Source organism: Nematolebias whitei, chromosome 20 (assembly GCF_014905685.2).
Source record: "Nematolebias whitei isolate Nwh7 chromosome 20, NemWhi1, whole genome shotgun sequence".
NCBI classification, from domain to species: domain Eukaryota; kingdom Metazoa; phylum Chordata; class Actinopteri; order Cyprinodontiformes; family Rivulidae; genus Nematolebias; species Nematolebias whitei.
Window position 1 is genome coordinate 26,643,995 of NC_056517.1, and position 21,363 is coordinate 26,665,357.

General features: G+C 40.3%; 1 protein-coding gene across 1 annotated transcript in view; it reads left to right on the forward strand.

Moving 5' to 3' along the window:
• Positions 1-21,363, forward strand: part of ptprn2 (protein tyrosine phosphatase receptor type N2) — a 165,614-nt gene that overhangs the window by 49,813 nt on the left and 94,438 nt on the right. Inside the window, exons 4-6 of the mRNA XM_037693943.1 lie at positions 253-385; positions 2,001-2,087; positions 8,881-8,960. Of these exons, the coding sequence (XP_037549871.1) occupies positions 253-385; positions 2,001-2,087; positions 8,881-8,960 (300 nt within the window). The remainder of the gene's footprint in view (positions 1-252; positions 386-2,000; positions 2,088-8,880; positions 8,961-21,363) is intronic.

Genomic DNA, 21,363 nt, shown 5'->3' on the forward strand with positions numbered 1-21,363 from the left:
CCATAAAGGTCTGATGTAAGTACAGTCGTCATCTTACTGCAGCACAGATAGGAGTAGCAGATGAACACATACTTCATATATATGAGAAAGAAAACGGGTCATGTTCTAAGTGAAATAACTTCACCATCTCCTCCTCATCTCTCCTCCACCCACTTAGTGGACACCTATAGTTGGCCTGTAGAAGTGTATATGCATTTGCTTGCGACATCATGATTGCACAGTTGTTATTCCCTGCTTCTTTGCACCCTGCAGTGAGGCTGCACAAGCCTGCTTATCCAACAGCTCCTGACATTGTGCGGGTGGCAGAAAGAAGAGGGGGTGGGGTGAGGGAGTTTGAGATGTGGGAGGAAGGTTGGGGTGGTATATGGGGAGGTGGGGTGGAAAGGTATGAATGCAGGAGAAAAAGACAGAAAAGCCCAAGGGGGAAAAGTGCAAGCATCAACAATCAAGTCACTCCTGGAGCTCTCCAGTTGCTAGAATTACCGCAGAGGGATGTGAACGTGTCTGGAATAGCTTTGGTGAAACTTCAGCCTCCAAAACGCTTCAAACATTGGAGGAAAAAAAGAATCCCCCGCTTTTTTAAGAGCAGTGAATCAGCTAAAATGTGCTTTTTTTTGTTCTGTTAGAAAACTGTAAACTATAAAATACCATTGCTAACCAAATTTAGCAGAATTCAGACTTTACGCGATAGTTCAGATCTTTAGACGTGGGGTTCTGTGAAAATGTACGAGCTGTTTATATGCTACTTGTTGTAGACAGCTCGTTGAACAACCTCACTTTGAAGTGAACGCCAAATTGATATAAAAGCTTATAAAACAAAATTGGAAAAAAAGTACTGGGAAAGTTTTTAGATTAGATTTGTTTTCAGGACAATCCACTTTGCTCTTTGCCTCATTCAGACAAGTCGTTAAATTAAACTCTATTCCTCTAAAATGAAGTCATTCAAAGAGTTACTCTGTCTACACCAAGTAATATGATAATTGTTAATTTTTCCACTGAACCTCACTTCACAACATCTCTTAGAGTTTGTCCACATTAAGTTTTTTCTTTTAAATAAAGATCGTGCTGTGTGTCTGAAAACTGAACACATACTCAGTTAATGATATTGCACTCAGTACCCAGTCCTCCATGAAATTGTTTTCCTGTTTATTTCCCATTTCTCCATTATAGAATGGCAACAAAATTTCAACAATGTCTCATCATGATCCATGACTTTTTGGTGCGTGTCACCTTGCAGTCACTTGCCAGTAATTCTCAATGATTCCAGGTTAAGCTGTCAACAATAAAGTAGCTTTCTTTAGTGTGTTTGTGAGAATGGCCTTCTCATTTCCTGTCTAAGACACGCCGGCCCACAGATTGCCTTTGTTTGGTCTATTTGTCCGGCGATTTACTCTCTGAGTGAGAAAGCAGCCATGGACTGAGCTGAGATGAGGCATGGCTTTATCAGACCACCATTACACTTTACCTCCATTCCATTTGCACCTTATTATTTTCATCTCTCAGTGAAGGCGCCTGCGTTCCTCTTAGTGTTTGTGTATTCCTTGTTATCACGTTATAGTTTGAGGCAGCGGGTGTGGACGGTGGAGACAGTCAATGCAGAGAAAGAAGAAAGATGAGACCAAGAAAGGGAGAGGAAGGAGTATCCATATGATACAGCCATTACACCTCATGCAGGTTCCATTTGCACCTTATTGTTTGTTTCATTGCTGGGAAAAAAGCAGGTGATTCACCAAGCCGGGAGAGGCAGCTGATCCCTTTTCCCTTGGCACAGTTGCTTTGTGTGTTTATTTGTGTTTGTCTGTAATGTGCAAATTTTCACAGAACATCCGATCAGACAACCATAGCTTTTGCTTGCATGCAATGACCCATTTTTGGGAAGGAATTCTAGCAGTATCTCCCCCCAAATATATGTTTTAAAAACTGAATTTCTGCACAAATGATCCATGGTTGTGAGCCTTCAAACCTGACTATTAGCTGTGTTTTGTGTCCCTCTCAACCAGGTCTCTCACCAATGACCGGGCCTCGGACCTGATGGAGAAGCTGGCCAAAAGGCTGAACCTTCACGCTTCAGATCTCACCCAGCTCTCGTACGTATAAACACAATACGCTGTCTCAAATTCTGATTTACCTCACAGATTATAATACAATAAATAAAGTGCTATGTGTTATCATCATTGTATGTTCCCATGGCGAAATTAGTTCTCTGCATTTAACCCATTGCACCTGGGATACACCCAGGTGGAGCAGTGGGCAGCTATGTAAGCTGCTTGGGGAGCAATTTGGGATTGGCTTGGGGATCAAACCTGGGACTTTCGGGTCCCAGGTCAGCTGCCCTACCTCTACCCCATCTTGGTCCTGCCATTATAGCCTGAGTAAAGTATAACTGGTTACATTTATAGCATTTAAAAGGCTTTTTGTGTTGCCTTTACATTTAAAGAAGCAGGATAAAGGTTGCCCAGCCACTGAAAGGATTGTTTGTGTAAAAATGATGCGCTACACTGTAAGAGACTGCTGGCGTTTGTTGTTTACTGACCTTTACGGGTGTTTGACTTCGTGCAGTGAGAGAAATCAGGCCTAATTACCTCCAGGTGCATATTAATATTTCCACTTTATTCAAAACTCTTTCTCTTTCACTGCATCTCTTTGCCAGAAAACAGCAGCGCAGCTTTCAAACACTTTTTAGTTAAAGGAAAAGAAAGAAAACTGGAAGTAGCCATTTAAACTGTCCAGCCACTGAACTGTCCTTGAACCCAGTCAGTTTGCGTCTGTGCAGTGATTCTTCTGTTTTTTTGGTGTCAGACCTTGTAGGAGGCAGAGGAGGTGTGTTTGTCTAAGATCTGACAAGCCTTTTGAAATGCTCTTGCAGGAAATGTGAAATCTCTGTGGCTCAATAACACCTGCAGCATATAAAAAATGAAGCCAGACAGACACAGTGTGCCACTACTCTCCAAATGCAATACAGAACATTCTGGTGTAAACATTTATAGCATAAAACTCAACATTAATGCAACCACAGAGACATTCAGGTCACTGCCTTTTTAATTCAACCCCCATATTTAGCTTTGATGAGCCAGAACACCCGCATGTGTCATCACACTGGCAGTGATTTTAGTTAATTTTGTTATTGCAGCTGTCATTTCCTATCACTCAAAATTAACTCCTGATGCAATCAACGATTAATATCATCTGTATGCTAATGAAAAGCCAGCAACATTATTGTGCTGTACTTGTTTTCATATTGTGAAGGGTTCACACTGACTTTGATGAATGGGGCGGAGGGAGTGTGGTAGCTCAGTGGTCATTTTGGTGACCTTGTAATCCTGAGGCTGCAGGTTCAAGTCCAGGTTGCATCAGGAAGGGCACCTGGCATGAAACAATTGCCAATCCTATTCCGAACCGAGTTTGCAGAAGGGAGGAGCTGAAGCAACACGTACATTGACTCACAGGTAAACTCTTCTCAGTCAAGAAAGAAAAGATTTTTATACCTTTTGAAAATAAATCAACACAGCAACATAAGTTGTAGTAAATATAACAGGCTAACCAAACAAACATGTGCAAAAACTCTGGGTCTGAGGGCCTACACATTATGCTGCACAACAAAGTCCATGCTCAATAATCCAGGTATACAATCCAACAATTTTCAGTCATGTCACCTGCTGCACAGTATTTCTGCACATTACTACAATACAACACTGTATCAACATACATAGCATGATGTAAACGCAGTCTTTAACTAAGGTTCTAGAGATAATATCTATATTTTTCATTTTTACAATGCTCTATTCAGAAGACAAATTGCGAAAATGTACATTTTGTCTGGTTGTTTACCTCCAACCTTTTTCCACTTTTACAAAGTGATGAAAGCGCAGTTGTGTAAAAATAGCTGAGGCCAAAGATATGACGCAAGCTCTTTGTGCCATCTTGCTGTGCGGCTTCGACAGGTGAGTGTTTGAAAGCTTCTGTCTGAATATGTGCCGGCTGGGTCAGAGCACACCGGCCTGCTTTGTTCGGCGGCCTCTCATTTCCACCCACTCTGATGAGCCCTGATAGCAGAAGAGGAGCAGAGACACTCAGGTATGACAAGCATGCAGAGAGGACGTTCAGGCAGTCTGAGAAGAGAATGCTTTTTTTTTTTTCTTTCTTTTTAAATGGTGTTAAAAGAAATCAGATGTTAAACACAAATATATTGGAACTCAGCAATCAGGAGAAAATATTCCCTTAAAATGTAGCTTTGAATGTTGATGAGCCTCTTTGAGATGACGTAAGTGTTTTACTCATCAGCCGCACTAGGGGGAGTGGGATACACACTCACAAGTTCACTCTAACAGACGGTCTGTGCAAGTGAACACACCACCACCATGACATTATCCCACCAACGAGTCTGCACACACATACACACTCATCATGTCCCACCAGCAGAGCTCAAATGAAGTCCAAACTCACACATCTGATAACACAGGTGAGAGTGTGAATTCCTCCAGATACCTTATCTGTCTTAACTTTATCTTTCAGCTATGTCAATGTTTTCTCCATCAGAGTATTTAAAAAGTATTTGTGTGGCTTGGAAATAAATAAATAAAAAAAAAAACCCGTCAATTCAATCTGAGATGCACTGGGATCTCTGGCAGTGCAACCCTGCCCAGGGAGAGCAGAGGCAGGGGCAAAGATTGTGGAAACATTGACATTTACGAGAGCAAAGAGAGCCCAGGTGATGCTGCTAGAGAAGGGCATATTTCTTTCTGAGCCATGCACGCACACGCATGGGTGTGTGTAATCATGTTCATAAATGCATTGTTGTATGGTTGGGTCTGTCGAGCAGTATCGGCTCGTATATTGCTCCCGGCTCAACGATTGTCGCTGCAACTGTATAGCAGGCTGACTGATGGAGAGTGGGTCTGGGTCACAGCACTGTGGCAGTCTGATGAATCTCCATCTCTGTTGCACAGTCTGGCAGGAAGTACACTAAAAACGTATGTGCTCTTTCCCGGCCAGAACAGATCAGATATGATGACAAACTGAAAGGTTTTTTGTGGACTGAGGCTGCAGAAAAATGAGACAAACATCACCTCTCTATCACAGTCACACACTACCAGCTGTCAGTGGATTAAAGTTTATCTTTGTATCCATCATATAATATAAACAGGACTGATTGTCCATGCTTCCTAGCAGAATTGTGTATTGTCATTTTATAAAATATTATAAAAAACTAATTATATTCATTGTTCCCGTCTTCATTATTTTTCATGCTCTCTTCCACCTGTCTGAATACCAAAACAGGAAACAAGTTTCTCAGATATTGTGAGTGGGTGTTGTCTACTGTGAGTGGGGCATTACAAGCACATAAGAGAAAGTAAAATACGGACATGAAAATTTATACTTGATATTTGTGATATAGTCAAATGAAAATAAGTTGCAATATACTGAGTATTTTTAAATAACTACTTTGAAAAGAGTACTTAAAAGTACTTTGAAAAGATGTAACTCTATAAAATTGTTAGACGTTACAACATTTTTAGCTAAACATGAAAACTGTTTATATGTTTAGTAGTCCCTCGATTATTGCGGGGGTTATGTTCCGGACACCCCTGCAATAAGTGAAAAACCGCGAAGTAGAAACGTTATATTTATTTTAATATTAATATATATTTTAAGGCTTTAGAAACCTTTCCCACACTCTTGCAATGTTCTAAACTCTTAAACCTATATGATTTTAACAACATACTTTTATGTACTGCACAGCAGCTACTACAAAATTTTATATGTGTACTCACCAGCCTTGGTCCAGTTCTGATCGGATTTCTGCAGCCGTTGAGCACCAGACGCTTTTAGAGAGAGCTGGACCTTTGGAGAGCCAGCACAAAACAATGGTCCAGATCGAGTCCAAATAATCCAGAGGGATCCAGATACAAAAAAGTCCGGGTGAGCTCTGGAGAAGACACCGGACTTCCAAGCAACGCCTCCCCGCTCGAGAGGCTTCATGGGCCAACAAGCAGCACTCAGTTTGACTGATAAGGCTGGAAGTAGTCCTGGTCTGGTTGTGATCGGCTCTCTGCAGCCACTGAGCGCTGAAGTCATTATGAATAAGGACCAAACTTTTTAGTCAGGTTCGGATCGGATCAAAACTTGCCCTCTATTTCGTCAGAAAGCAGTGGTCAGAAGCACAGTTGGCTTCTGGGTAGTGTAGTTGTTTGACTGACGTTACAGTGTAGACTTATTGAAAGAAAACTACAAAATGGCGGCGCGTGTTAACTTTTTATTCCGTACCCTCCCAATGGCATGAGTAATATTAAAGTTGACAATCATTGAAAACATTGAGTCCTCGAAAGTCAAACCGCGAAGTAGCAAGGGACTACTGTATTGGCTGATTGACTGTTAGACAAGTGTGTTTCCCTGTTTGCCTTCATTATGCAGCGCTATGCTGACCAAGTCTTAACTTTAGCTTGATTTTATTTTCAATTATAAACACCAGAGACCGATATCAAGTTGTTTTATTTGTCAACTTCAAGTATGAGCTTTTGATTTTCTGATTTGCATTTGATACAGATTTAATTTTTTTACACCTCACTTGTTTCTGGAAAATTAACCATTTGAGACAGTACAAAATACTCCAGGTACTGGATAGCATGCTGAATGTTTAATTCTTGTATTTTAAAATCCCGTCTCTCTTCAAGGGCTAATGCGTCTGCCTTGTGCATTGATGATTTCTTTACTTCTTTTCACACTTTGTCGTGATCCTCAGTGTCTTCATGTCTTCATTCGTCCTGCTGCCATGTTTGTAGCTGATATTTCCTTAGAGTCTGCATCATTCATGGGGGATGAATTGTTTTTCATTGCCTGTTGATCCTTTTTATGAGGAGCTCCAGTCAGGATTTATTTGTTGTTTATTTCCTGTCAAAAATCCCTCTCTTCAGTTTCAGCTTTTCACGCTATAAAAATATTTTTGTTTGGGATATAAAGAGGTTGAAATGAACACGAGTAGGGTAACTTTAAGGTCACAATACTACCATTTTTCTTCCTACCTACTATAGAAAGTGTGCTGTGGTTGTTAGGTTTTATTTCATGGCCAACTTCAGACCTCCCATGCTGGTTTTGCTCCAAGGAGAGAAGTCTGATTCTGACTCTTGACCAAATGTAACAACATGGGTGCTAAACTAATAACTATACTTTGATTTTTGAACAAATTAAAACTGAAAAGAGGCATGATAATTACAATGATTTACATCTTCAGAAAATAAACTGACACTTTGCAAAGTCTTACTATCTGTGTTCTGTCAGTTACATTGAATATAAATATTGATCTTAGTGCTGTTGAGACATTTTATAAAATGCAAAGTTAAAGCCAGCAGCAGTCAACGTTAACTTAGTTTTTCTTACCAAAATCAAAGACCAGAAATTGGAGAAAACTGTCTGAAAATAAAGTAAAGTTACCTAGCACCACTAAAAATAAAAAAAATTGACATGATAGATTTAGTTTGTGTCATTCAATTAAAAGGTGTGATTTCTAATGAAGTTTTATTTGAGAACATTTTACAACAAAATGCCTTCCAGGTATGAAAGCTGCTTTTAGGCATTATTTAGCTTGACATGGAGCCGTGCAAGCTCCATGTTCCAGTCTTTATTCTTTAGCTAAGCCCGTTATGCAGCTTCATCTTAAAATATGGTAGAACAAAAAAAGTCAACTTATGCACCATTTCAAAGGATTCTGCTACATGTTCCCAAAAGTAAAAATAAAATAATGAAATAGAAAAAAAAACCTTTCATTGCTTGAATCACAAACAAGGAGACAACACAACCTTCCAATTCTTACCCTCAGAAATGCATACTGAAGGTGCAACAAGATCAAGATTATGTTATTTTTAAAGCATGGAAAATATAAGCTCAGCTACATGCACATCAATAGGGATTTCCACATTTTAATTCTGAATGTCTTAAATTTGGGGGAGTGGTGGCTACCCATCTTGGTGTAATTGTGATTGACATAGAAGGTTTGAAGTCATCCCATCACTGTTATGCCTCTGATCCACCGTGCAGGGACAAAGCTGTCATGACTCCGAGTTTAAGCAGGGGTATGAATTAGAGTTGCATTTGGGCCCAAATAATCCAACCCGGCCCCAGCCCATAATCATAATTTCCGAATCCCACCCGACCCAATGAATTAACAATATTTACAGGTCCGAACTCGAAACACACCCCCACCCCGGACATTTTTAATTAAACTTTGACTGCTTATATAGTTAATAACGGTCGGCAGACACGCGCGGCTAAGGGTGCAGAAGATCGGAAATGGGGTGTTTGTCCTTTCTTGGTCGTCAAAGCACATCAAATCCCCGTTTCTACCTGCATTCTGCATTATTCAGACACGGACCTTGCTCTGATGTCTGCAAGGCTATTTTGGGATGTCACCTGTTTGGGTCATCGGAGGCACGCGTCCACTGAATGCAGTGGTTGAATGAACGTCCATTTGGGCTTTGATGGATCGCTTCCTGGCAGTATAGTCCCATCTGAAGCTTAACTGAATTTTTTTTTTTTAACCTCTTTCAAGGTCGGTCAGTACGCAGTCAAATGGCTGCGTGCGGCTGGTAATGGTATGGCAAACCATGTTGCCATATAATTGGATTGCCAGCCATGTGTCCGCTGACGCAATCAAAAGCTCGACACTGGCCCGGCCCGCACATTAAGCACGTTATTATGACCTGACTCAACCTGGATTAGGGCCGGGCTTTGGGTTCAGGTTCAGGTTAGAAATGACAGCTCTAGTATGAATCAAGCTTACCTTAATCTAAAAGCAAATGGTTAATCGATGGTGGCTCGCAAATTAGGTGCAGTGGAACTGCCAAGCTTTTCTTTACATACTGTTTCTTGTTTGTGGTTGCTTTGCAGCGTCCTGGGTCCCGCGCTGACGTTCAGAGTCGGTTCAAACCCTAAGAACGTGACCACTGCAGATCTCGTTCAAGTTGCAGGTAAGAGGAGCTTTACGCTTTCCTTTACAACCATCACACAAAGATCCATCCACAATCTTCATTCTGAGTCATCTCAGTTTCATGAGCCAGACCACTCCATCACAATCTAGGCTTGAGATATATTTAACCCCCCCCCACACACACACACACACTGCACACAGGGCAGTTTGTTCGGTCTGTTACATCCAACAGGGCGACAGGTTGAGACAGGTTGGTGTTGGTCAATCAGTTTATCCTTCGTATGCCTGCAGTGTACTCTTGTTTGATGCAGACTGATGGAGCGCTGTCACCCTCTTATAGGAGGCTGTAAGAATTCACTGCCTTTGCTCCCCTGCCTATTGTCTGCACTCTGGTCATCCTGCCTGTTGGCGTTGATGTGTGTGAGAGATGTGTCCTTGCTTTGGTCGGAAATGACTTGAGGACAACATCAATACTTCAATATCATTCAATATTGTCTTTGTGGAATCAAAATGATTTTGTTTTTATTATTGGCATAAATGTGTTGCTGTTCCAGTTTTTTTTTTTTTTTTTTTTTTTTTTTTTTTTAGTGTAGCAGCACTTTAGAGCACCAGGTGTTGGACGATGGCTCATGAAAAATAGGTTGTGCCCTATTTTGAGCTTTGGATTGGCACAGAAATTTATCCCACTGTCAGTTAATTTTCCCAGTTTCTTTGTCTAAAACAATTAGTTCACCATTATTGTATGTATTATTACTATTCCTGTATTATTTCTCATGCTTTTCTGCCTCTTCCTCTTCTTTTTGTTCCTGCTCACTTGCTCGACTGACTTTGATGAGGTTTCGTGTGGTGAGAGCTAATGACAGGCATGAGCAGGGCTGAAATGTCAGACCAAATGTTATGTCAACATGATCATGAGCCTGACCCATGCTGATGAATTATGAATACAGCCCACCTGAATAGCAATTTGTGGGGAATAAAAATAGAGAGAAGGACATCTTGTGGTTTAAAATTATCCTTCTTGTTCAAAAGAAAGTGAGATGCAGCAGTGAAACGTATAAAAATGGCATTGTCGAGAAAGTAAAACTATCTTTAGGGCCTCATATGTCCAAGCAGTCAGCACCCTGAAGCCCCCTGAACTCACACCAGCAGTGTGATGTGAACAAGACTTCCCACCCTCCTGAGTTGAAGTTATTTTTCAGCTTCACAAAAGCAAAAATTGATTTCAACATATAACAAAAATACAATTTTCAAGTGCCAAATTGTAGAGGAACAGCATGCTTTTAGTACAGTCTGAAATCAAAGTGACACCCACATACAGTGACCACCTGGGTAATCCTGTCTGACCTTTGCCACACGTGTGACTGTGCATAAATGGCGTGGCCTCCTAATGAACTTGTCAGAAGCCCTGCTGCATTTTGTGTGCATCTGCTGCAGAGAGTCTTCAACACAAAGCTTTGTGGCAGCGATAAAAACTGGAAACAAAAAAATTGAAAATGGCACTTGTGCTAAATGAGGCCAATTAACTATAAAAACACATACTGTATAGGCCTTCCATTTATCGTTTGTGTGGGAGTGTTCAACAATTACTTAGGTGTACTTGAGTTCTATTTCATGCCTTTATTTCTATTAAACCCCACATTTAATTAAAAGCATTTTACAAATATCTTTGTTGTATTGCTATAAACCAAAACAGACATATTTTTGCTTTTCAGTTCCAGAAAAAAATACATTCCATAAGAAAAAGACGCTTAGTTCAATTAGAGTTTTCCCTCATGTTTAATACTTTGCTTCAAATAAGCCAGACTCTTTTGTGATCTTAATTGAAAACTTGACTTGCAATAGATAATTCATCTCTCAGGTCCTGTGTGCCAGATATTTGCAGAATTTTTGTCTTTATCATACATATGTGACTTTAATCTTTCTGTTGGTAGTGATTTCAGGCTTATAATCAAACAACATATTATGATGCAATGGTCAAATGCAAGGAAAACCTATAGAGAGACTTAAAAACTACTGATCGAGACTTCTACAAAAAAATTACAAGAAAGTCTTGCTTCTTGTAAGCAATTTGCAAAGAAATTAGGGGTGGTTTAAACCTTCTACGGAGGACTGTAATCATCCAAACTGCAGTCGAGCAATTCCCCTGTTGGCCTGATGAATGTTTTCCACAACTACTAGGACTATTTTTTACTTAAAGATAGAAAAACCCTTCTTTAAGAAGCTGAAATTAAAACTACATACTGGTGCATACGCACACACACACACACACACACACACATACATATATAATATAAAGTATATATATATATATATATATATATATATATAAAGGTGTTTTAAAACCTTCCCACACTCTTGCAATATTCTAAACAATGTTTCTAAACTCTAAACACTCTAAAAGAGCACAAAATGTGATGATCTTTGCTCTCTCTGCCACTGGCTGCTCTCTACTACTTGCCAGTGCACTCGGCCACGCCCACTTCTCTGCTGCAGAGCGGAGATCGACAAGCAGCAGGAAGGAGCTTCTCCTTGCACATGTGGGCTGCACACTGGTGCAGCAGGTGCTAAATATTTTTAATTGATTTATTTTAAATAAAAAAATCTGTGCCGATCTTGCGGTTCATCCATCAATCAGCCAATTGTGCGTCATGTCCAATCTTACTTTGAAAAACCGCAAAAGAGCCAGTCAGCGAAAATCGAACTGCCAAGCAGCGAGGGACTACTGTATGTTATCACAGCTCTACCTTTTTATTTCTTGCTCACAAACTAAAAAGTCAGAACTACAAATAATACTAGCTATCTGTTGTAAGGACTGCAGCTTAAAATTACATTTTAATTTCCGAGTAACAAGTTAATCAATATCTAAAACATAAAGAAATGCATCCTGTGTGTTTATGAGGCGATTTTTTTTATGTCTTATTTTTCATCTACAACCTAAATAATATTATAACAGACATCAGATTGCCAATTTCATTGTTAATGAAATATGTTTTAATGATCCTTTTTTACACACACTATTCTTTTTGTCTTTAAAATGTCAGAAAATACAAGAAAAGTTTTTTCTGAAGTTGCAAAAGTCTTTGTTTATTAAAGTTCAACTGTACTCAGCAGTGTCTAAACTAGATTAACGTGGTTCTACCACATTCTGCCGTCCATCTATCTGCCCATCAGTTCTATTTGATGTGTTAAAGGCCCCGTTGAAAAGAATAGACAAAGCGACTCAGTTGAAAGGCATGGACAGTATAGAGGAGATTTGATAACTCGTTGAAAAGCATCTTTTAGGCAGCAGGTTCTTAGCGGCTGTGTGGTGAAAGGCCTGCTGGGAGGTCTGACTGTATTAGTGGAGGTAGAGGCTCTTGTGTGCTGCTCAACTGGAAAACTGCAGGACAAAGACGGGGCACTGCCTAATCCCTGCTCGGCTGCAAAACAAAAGCGAAAGCTGCTGCTTTATCAAAACTACAAGGCATTCTGCTTGTCTGTGTTTGTGCGCGTATGTGTGGATTTGTGCAACTTTTTTTTTTCTTTGCAGCTGTGTTCATACTGTGCCAAGAAAATGATTTATTCAATATTTGATGAAGTGGCAGCCAAGCTGTTAAAACCAATGCTGGAATGTGTTGTTTAGAACTAGTTCTTGCTTCCTCCCAGTGATTTCTAAACATGTAAATCACCTTCAGTCGGCGGGGATAATAGATCTGCCAGAACTGCTTTTGCTCACTGTGAAGTGACGTTTTGTAGCTGATGATGGATTTGATCCACTTACACGTTTGTGCTTTTCACAGCGAGTAGGTGGATTTAGATGTAGGAAGAGTGTTCTGGCTTCATAAAGTGTTATTGTATAATTATGTCCTGGCGTAATTTTTTTTAAATGGTGTTATGTACGTGTTTTGCAGTTATAATTATAAATGATGAATTGGAGTGCTTGGTATAAAAATTGAGTCCTGATGACTCGGTGACTTGTCTACCCACTGGGATCAGGATGTCGTGGTCAAATACGAGTGTGTTAGAGGGGATATGTGTGTGTTAACAGTGGCTGATAGGTGGTGGGTGGGGAGCTGAGCGAGGACACTTCTATTGTCTCGGCTGTCACGACTGGGTGACCTCGGAGCCCTTTAGAGGCCTCAAAGGCCCCAGAGGCCAAGCCGTAGCAATGAGTCGGCAGGCCCCCAGGCCGTGAGAACCCCGGCCCCGGTCAATGAGTGCTCGGATCATAAGGACCCTGGGAGCAACTTGCTGGGCCATCTGGAAAAGACAGCAGAGACCCTGACACATGGTTGTCACCCGAGGGAGACACACAGAGATGTGGACATAGACAATGTTTCCGCCTCTACTCCGGTCTTTTTGTTTCACACACGCTCACATTAGATCCTGGAAAAAAAAAAAGAGTGATGTAATTCCAGAGTCATTCAGGTAAATAGCATCACCTGTGTATGTATCCAAAATGTATATTTATACACTTAATAATGCATTGTAGTGAAAATATGTACATTGTTAGAAAATGTTCATTTGTCTTCTCTACATGTTTTTACTTTGTATTTTGTCTGAGTTTAAAAATTAGACAAAGAATACAGAGTTTAAGAGTAGATGATCTAAGCCACATGAGTCTAACTCAAGGCTCGGGAGCCAAATGTGGACTTTGTTTACATCATTTCTGGCCCCCACGATGATATGTTAAACGTAAAATACTTTTATCACTTGAATTTTTTCAGTAATTTTTGCTTAAGATGTTGAAAGCGCAAGGGTGAACGTCACATGATACCAATCAAACTCTTGTTGAGGAAGCTGCAATCAAGAAAAGATGTTGAGGTAATGCTGTTTCTGAAATTGGCCCTTAGTTTGGAAAAACGTTTTAATTTTGGCCCCCTTTTATAAGTGTTTGACACCCCTGAAAAACGTCTTCTGTGCTTCTGATTAACTTTGAGGTTAAATGTCGAGCCAACGCAAACGTATTTGTTATTTACAAAACCATGCACTTATTTACACATTTACTGTTAAAGGGAGTTTTAATGTTATCGAACTGAGAGTGGGACTATGTGGAGTCATTAGAAGTCAATATCTTACCTGAAAAGGAGAGATGTCTGAATGATCTCAGTTTGGAGTATCAATCAGAAATTGCTTATTCAAGTACTCAAACTGGAGCCTATGCTAAAAAAAAAAGACTTTAGCTTTCTAAAACAATTCAAACTCTTAAAAATTTTGTAGAGGTTCATGAAAAAGTGCTTTTATAAAAGTTTCCATTACAACTTTGTGATTCTATTTAATTACGATTCAGATGGCTGCAAACAAAAGCAAACACTTACTTATGCATTTTGATTATCTTGATGCACCTGGGGAGTGGTGGCACAGAGGTTAGAGAAGGTGGGCCACATCAAAATGTGAGTGGGATTGCTGAAGCACCCACACCTGTCTTCACCCTCATTTGCCTTACTCTGCGCCCTTGAGCAAGGCCCTCAACACCCCTATCTGCTGCTCCGGGCACCCTAGACAGCAGCTCTCTGCTCCACACAGAGGGCTGTGGTAGCTCGGTGATCTGTGGTTGCGTCAGGAAGGGCATCTGGTGTAAAAATAATTGCCAAGTCTTCATGCAACTTAGTTCGCTGTGGTGACCCCTGACAAAGGGAGCAGCCAAAAGAAGAAGAAAAAAAATCTTGATGCACCCACTCTACTTGTGTAACTGAAGTATTTGTGCATTTAATCAAATTACTTTAGTTTATTATGCTTGTCCATTTTGTATGAGTCTATTATGTGGTTACCAAATACTGTCCAGGATCTGCACTTACATCGATCTTCTGCGATCCTCAACATTACGTAATTAATTACCATTAACAAAATAATTTATTGACATTAAAAACACTAAGAAGTTTTCATATCTACAATGCAATGCATCAAAAATGGATTTTACATGTATATTTACCTAGATGACTCTGGTCTGTTACTATTAACGGTCCCTGGAAAGCATAAGTTACAAAATGTTATGGTTTAAGAAAAACTAGACTGAAAAACTGCTGGTAGAAAAACAAATTGGTGTAAAAAAAAAAAAGAGGAAGAAAATGGCATGCTGTATATGCTTTGAAATGTTTGTGCTGAGTGGATTTGGATGAAATTCACTTTGGGATAGTCTTCAGTTTGACTATTTGTGGTTAACTTGATTTTGGAATGAAAGTTTATCCCTGATTCTTCAATTTGAAATCAATCAGACTCTTGTCTACTGCAGGTAAGATACTGTCTGCTCATAAAGTCACATAATCCCGTTTGAAACATCGAAACTATCCGGCTACGCATTAATTGTTTTCCAACATTGTCACATCTTTTACATTTATTTTTGGTTTGTAGTCAAAGCATTTTTGTTATCAGCAAGAAAGATTTTCCTGCGCAGATAAAATATGCAACACTTTCTACGGTAAAAATTCAGAAGCTGGTTTTATTTTCTACGTTTCAATATTTAATAGTTTTTAAAGGAATCGATAAAAGCTCCTTTAAAGTGACAGCGTTGAATGTAAACACTTATATGTAGATACGTGTTCTTTTCTTCACCCGTCCATTCCTCTGTCTGTCTGTCATTACTCTCTTCAGCTGGGTCTGATCTGAGTCACACGCTTTCACATGCACTTTCATTCAAATGCACACAAACCCTCGCAGACATGTCTAAAACGGAAACACGGTAGCCGTGCCTAAGCGACGGAGCTAGCTACCATTTGAGTGGTGAGTTGGTAGTCTTTTCCAGCTGAGCAGATTAGCATAGATCTCCCACGCAGACAGAGTTGACCTTCACTCTGGCAAACACTTGTCAAAATGCCAGCGATAATTACCTGTTCTCTTTGCAAACAGCACTGCGGTTTAGCCACCTGCATCTCAGACATCGAGGATGAATCAGTAGTGCCGTCGCTGTTTGTCTTATATGCTATACAATGTCCTTAAACGGGATGTAATCTGTAGGGATTCCTGTGTGACACAAGTGTCTGCTTGATATCGCAATGTTTACCATTCAGAAGTCGGCAAGCCGCTAGAGGCTAAAGAAATAAGTGTGAATTAATTTTTCCGAATGTTGCCACCACTTTCTGTGCACTCGTGTCCAGACGCATAAAGCTGAAACGAAATTAGTTTTGTCAGCATGGGTTTGCGCTTTTGAGGCTCGTGTCAGGAAAATGTTTTTGTATGTTCTGTCTTGCAGCAGAGCACGGTCGCGTTTGTGTTGGATGCCTGATTGTCTGTGTGCCTTAACATCCGTATCAATGATCTCAGAGGTCAGGAAACAAGATTCCTTTCTCCTCATAGTCCTCCCTCTTCCCTTCCCTTCCTTGGACACTCTCCGCTCTCCTCCTCATCACTGGCTGCCCTCTCTGGTAGAGTGCTCGAATGTGCTCAGTTCGGTGATCAAAGTCTTTCCCAGTCTCTTCTCCTCCATTGCCCCTGGCTCTGTGAGTGAGTGTGTGGATTAAAAAAAAAAAAACTCTTCGTGTGTGTGTGTGCATGTGAGAGGTTCAGCTACAAGCAAAGTTCTCAGTCATCTAAACCGTCACTCTCGCTGTGTTCACTCGGTCTTTCTGGTACCTTTTCAGGCTTCCATGCGTCTGCTAGAGGGCAAACTCACCCGCATATACATACATACAGTACACACATGAATACATAAACCTGCAGTGATGCTTATTTGACATGACACATCTCACTTTCCTGTGTTAGGCATTGTTGATTGCAGAAATTCTTACTCTCTGTTACCGTAGATAATTTATTCACTCCACACTTGCGCGCATCTGTACATGTGTGTGTGTTTGCTGCGGGGCGCCAGATAACCAGAGTTGTATGACTCACAGTAAACTGCGAAAAAAAAAAAAAAATACAGCGCAGGCAACTCTGGCTCCAACTCTGTGTTAAACATCTTTTTAATTCCAAGGTCACATTTGTTTTGTTTTTTTCCCCTCCTCATGCATTCTCTAGTGCCTCAAGGAACAGCAAATATCTCACATTGTCAAAGAGGACTATTAAAATGCTCCAGCAGGGCATTTTCACATCTGAAAATTGGTCCTGAACATCTTGTTTTTATCCTTGTCTCTAACCCAGAGAGTGAGGTTTCATCACTGCTGTCTTTCTGTGTTCAGCTCAGTGAAAGACAGTGCACAGAATGTCCTGATGAGCTGAAAATTTTCTTTTCCCTGGTTGTCCTTGTCACTCATCTTTCATTCTTGTCGCTACTGCTTTCTCTCTTACTGTTTTACCTTGTGCTTTTTCCTACATCTTGAGCTCAAGTTCAAGTCCTTGTAAATGTATTTACTGTGTCGACGTGGCTGTTGCGAGGCAGCTGAAGACAGTAACAGGTGCCTGTCAACAGCTGGCCTGATCTCCAGTGCATTAAAGGATCTTTGCTACAGACGAGGATTAGCGTCGCCTGGCATTGTTTGTTTGCTAATTCCATCTCCAAGGTATTTGTGGAAAAATAGGCATGAATAATTGAAAGTGATTTCTAGTGGACACAACAGAGCTATCAGCGAATGGAGGGGAGATTAATGAATGTGGCGGAGATGAAACAACGCCACCACCTTGCTCTAACACCCACAGAGATTTTGAGTTTGTAAACCAAAATTGAATATGCATTATGCCAGGGGTGGATAAAAGCTTTGAAATGGGAAACAGACATCGATCGGGAAGAAATGCAGCCCTAAGTTTAAATGTGAAATGTGTCAAAGCATGATGCAGAGGCCTTAAGGTGCTCTCTGCTCATCAGCAATTAGCATTTTTCAACTGAATCAATACATTGTCTGGAATTGTGTTTAATAAAAATGCAAATTTCTTTTAAGTAAACATGTCAAAATTTACAATTAAAGGGCATAAGTAATGCCTTGCATGTGCAAGTGTCCTTGTTAGTTCTTCAAAAAAAAAGATGTTTGCCAAAATTGGCTTAGTTTGACTTTTATAAAAACATATTCATAATTTCACAACCTTTATTTGACAAGATTCGTGTTTTAGATTCAGAAACAGCACCGAACAACAGGAATGGTTAATAAATTTTATTTAAGAGGGGAGGGGCCGAGATGGTGTAGGGGCAGGGCAGCCGACTCTGGACCTGAAGGTCCTAGGTTCGATCCCCAGTCATTGCACGTCTCGTGATGTCTCTGAGCAGGACACCCAATCCGAATTGCTCCCCAAGCGCTTACATAGCTGCCCACTGCTCCACCTGGGTGTATCCCAGGTGTGATGGGTTAAATGCAGAGAGCCAATTTCATCTTTGTATGGGAACATACAATGATGTCAACACAGCTCTTCATGTATTTATTTATTATTTATAAGACAGAGCTGCTGGTGGAGGTCTGGGTCCATGAATGGCTATCTAAGTTATCTATCGAGAGATAACTTAGATAACTTAATTGGGTTTGACTATGAAGGTTCTTAGGGAAATAAAAACAGTCACTAACCTTCACAGTCAGGTAGAGAAGGGAATCTTTCTGACAGCTGGATCTGATGACATCACCAGCGGCAAGTAAAACGCATCAGAGCAGCAGACCTGTGCAACATGAAACTTTAGGGCAGATCCAGAAGCAAGGTAGAACAGGCAGGGGTCATACACAGGAGGTCAGAAATCCTTATCTTAATCCAAAATGAGATTCAAGAAGTGTAGTCGAGGAAATGAAGAGCAGAGTCTGTACCATGGTCAGAGAGAGTACTGTTCTTTCCGCCACCACTGACACGTCACGTTTGTTATGCATCACCTCTGACCACATGGAAACGCGGGCCCGTGTTGTGCCAAAAATCGATTGGCTGCCAAATGGAGGCCAGGGAGCATGCACGGGAGGACTTTAACAAGAATTTAACAAGATTAACACTTTAAAACAATTATTTGTTTGCTCAACATTATAGCAAAGGTGTGTCTCAATTTAGCTTTTCCTTAATAAATGCACTTTAATGGTGAAAGGACTTGCATTTCGCCTGGGCAGCGTGGCGAAATGAAGCTGATATGACGTTTGCTCCAGGCGTTTCGGAGCAAGACAAAGGTGGCTACTATAGCAAGCCAACTGTCTCATTAGTTAATTAACTTTTACCCATTAATAAGACACTTGGATTGCCATAATGCTTGAGGACCCTCTAGTGGCTGAAAATGGTAGTGTTCAATATTTTCCATGTCAGAATGAATGAAATTGTCAGATCTCTGCCAAAAATTGGGTTATAAATCTGGGGGGAAAAGGTATATTATTCGCTTCGGAGCATAAGTTGCAGGACTTTCTAACTTGTGCAAAAAATGCGACTTATAGTCCGAAAAGTATGGTAATCCAAACAAGATGAGGAACAGGGAATGTGAGGAATCCAAGGGACAAGCATGAGGTCAGAACCAGACAGGCAAACAAGGCTGTGGCATGAATTCTGGACATCTACTTTCAAGGTTTTGAGTTTGATAATGTGGCACTGGTGGAGAGTGAACATGGAGATTAAAAAGACAAGAGAACAGGTGCAACAGATGAGCGCTGATTGAGGTGACAAGGCAGAATGGGCGTGGTGCAAGGTGACAGGAGCAGGCTTGAACTGAGGCATGAACATGAGGAAAAACAGAGCAGGGGGACAGAAACTGTGGCAGGAGGGGCAGAAATGTGACCTTATTTTAATAAGAAAATATTACTTTAATTTTTATTCCAAACTGTTTTGGGGTGTTCTGGTCAGTTTTATAGATCAACCTGAGGAGAAACTGCAGTGTAACTTCCATACATCTCCTCTTTAAATAACAAGACAAAGCTCTGTTTTTTTGTAACATGATGATGTAAACACAAAGAAACAAACTGTAAAAAAAAAAGTTTACAACATGATTGATGTTTTTGAAATGTTTTTAATCATGTTGCTTGCTTTACCTTTAGCATCCTTAGAGGGCCCGCTCTTTAAATGCCATTTATCAAGGCAGTCTGATGGTTCTAGACATCTTGAATAAAAAATGTGCACCCACTGTTCTTGTACTTTATGTTAAATGCCCATTTTGGGCTTTATTTGGGACAAAGTTTTCTTGGGTAACTGGGCTGCTGCGCAAAAGATAATATTATCTTGTTAGTTTCAAATAGTCACACTGAAAAACAAGTGAGACGCTAACGGTCAAAGGTTCAAGCCCTTATACTCATTGCATTATTTTCAAAAATGTTCGAAAGCTGAATTAATAAGTGAGAGATGTGGAGGAAGTCTGGTACGCAGCCAGTACTTGCACTGCTACAGTTTTTTTTATCTTTGTGCCATCTTTTAGACCAGCTTTTCAACTTAATTTATTTGCACTAGCCATTTTTTTATTTTTATTTCTTATTGGTCCATTGTATGTCAAACAGAGGCTTAACGCTTTCTTGTCTTCCTTGTTTCTCCTTCCACACTGTGTTTCTGCTGCCTGAGGCACTAACTTAGCAGTTTATCGCTGGGGGCCATCTTGCGGTTGTATCCCTAGATCTCCTGGATCCAGGATAGTGGCTCTGACACTTTACTTGCCCCCTACCTCAATCTTGCAATGCCGTCTTAGGCTGCTGGACTTGGAGTGAACTCTTCAAATCACCAAGAGGAAAAAAATCTTTTTTTTTTGTCCATTTTATCTCTGCCTCCAGTCAGGATAATATACTGGAGAAGTATAGGACAACTTGTAGGGTGTATGTATGAATCACTCAGAGTTTGTTCTTTTCATTCAGCCCAAACTTCAGAAATGTCTTGCTCTTTTGGGGACTTGGTTATAACTGATTTGATCATCCAATTTCTGAACTAAGTTGTGTTGCAGAATTGAAACCCTTCGGGTTGAGCACATTTATATTGTCCAAATGATATTTCACTATTGTTAGCATATATTCAGATGAGTTGAGTCACTAATATGTGCCCTGTTCTTGGACTGGGCCAGGATACTGCTCTTGGCTATGATCCTTGAACTGCCCTGTTTAAAAGTACATTTAAGATTGATGTTGCAGATTGTTATTTTGATATTTAAACTCAATTTTCCCTGAAAATGTGTACAAGCAGAGCCATTACACATTGTTTGTATGTTGGTTTAAACATACAAACTGTTGGATGGCTGTGGCTGAGTGGTTAGACCAGTTGTTCTCCAATGTAAGAGTTGGGGGTTTGATTCCACCAGCAGTCACATGCTCAAGTGTCCCTGGGCAAGATACTGAACCCCGCATTGCCTCCGATGTGTGTCCCATCGGTGTATGAAGTGGTCTAAAGCACTGATTATTCTTTGTAGAGATCTAGTAGAGTAATGTATGAATAGGTAAATGAGAGCACATATTGTGTTGTAAAGTGCTTTGAGTATTTTGATGAGATAGAAAAGCGATATATAAGTACAGTCCAGTTACCATTTAAAAAAGGGCCCCAGTTAGCAGAGAGTTGTTAATATGCAACGCCAGGTTTAATAATCAATTATTGTTGAATTTGAGCCAGAATTTTTATCATTTTTAACTGACCAAAAACTTTTACATCATTTCATTTCCAGCTGAGCTATGCGATGC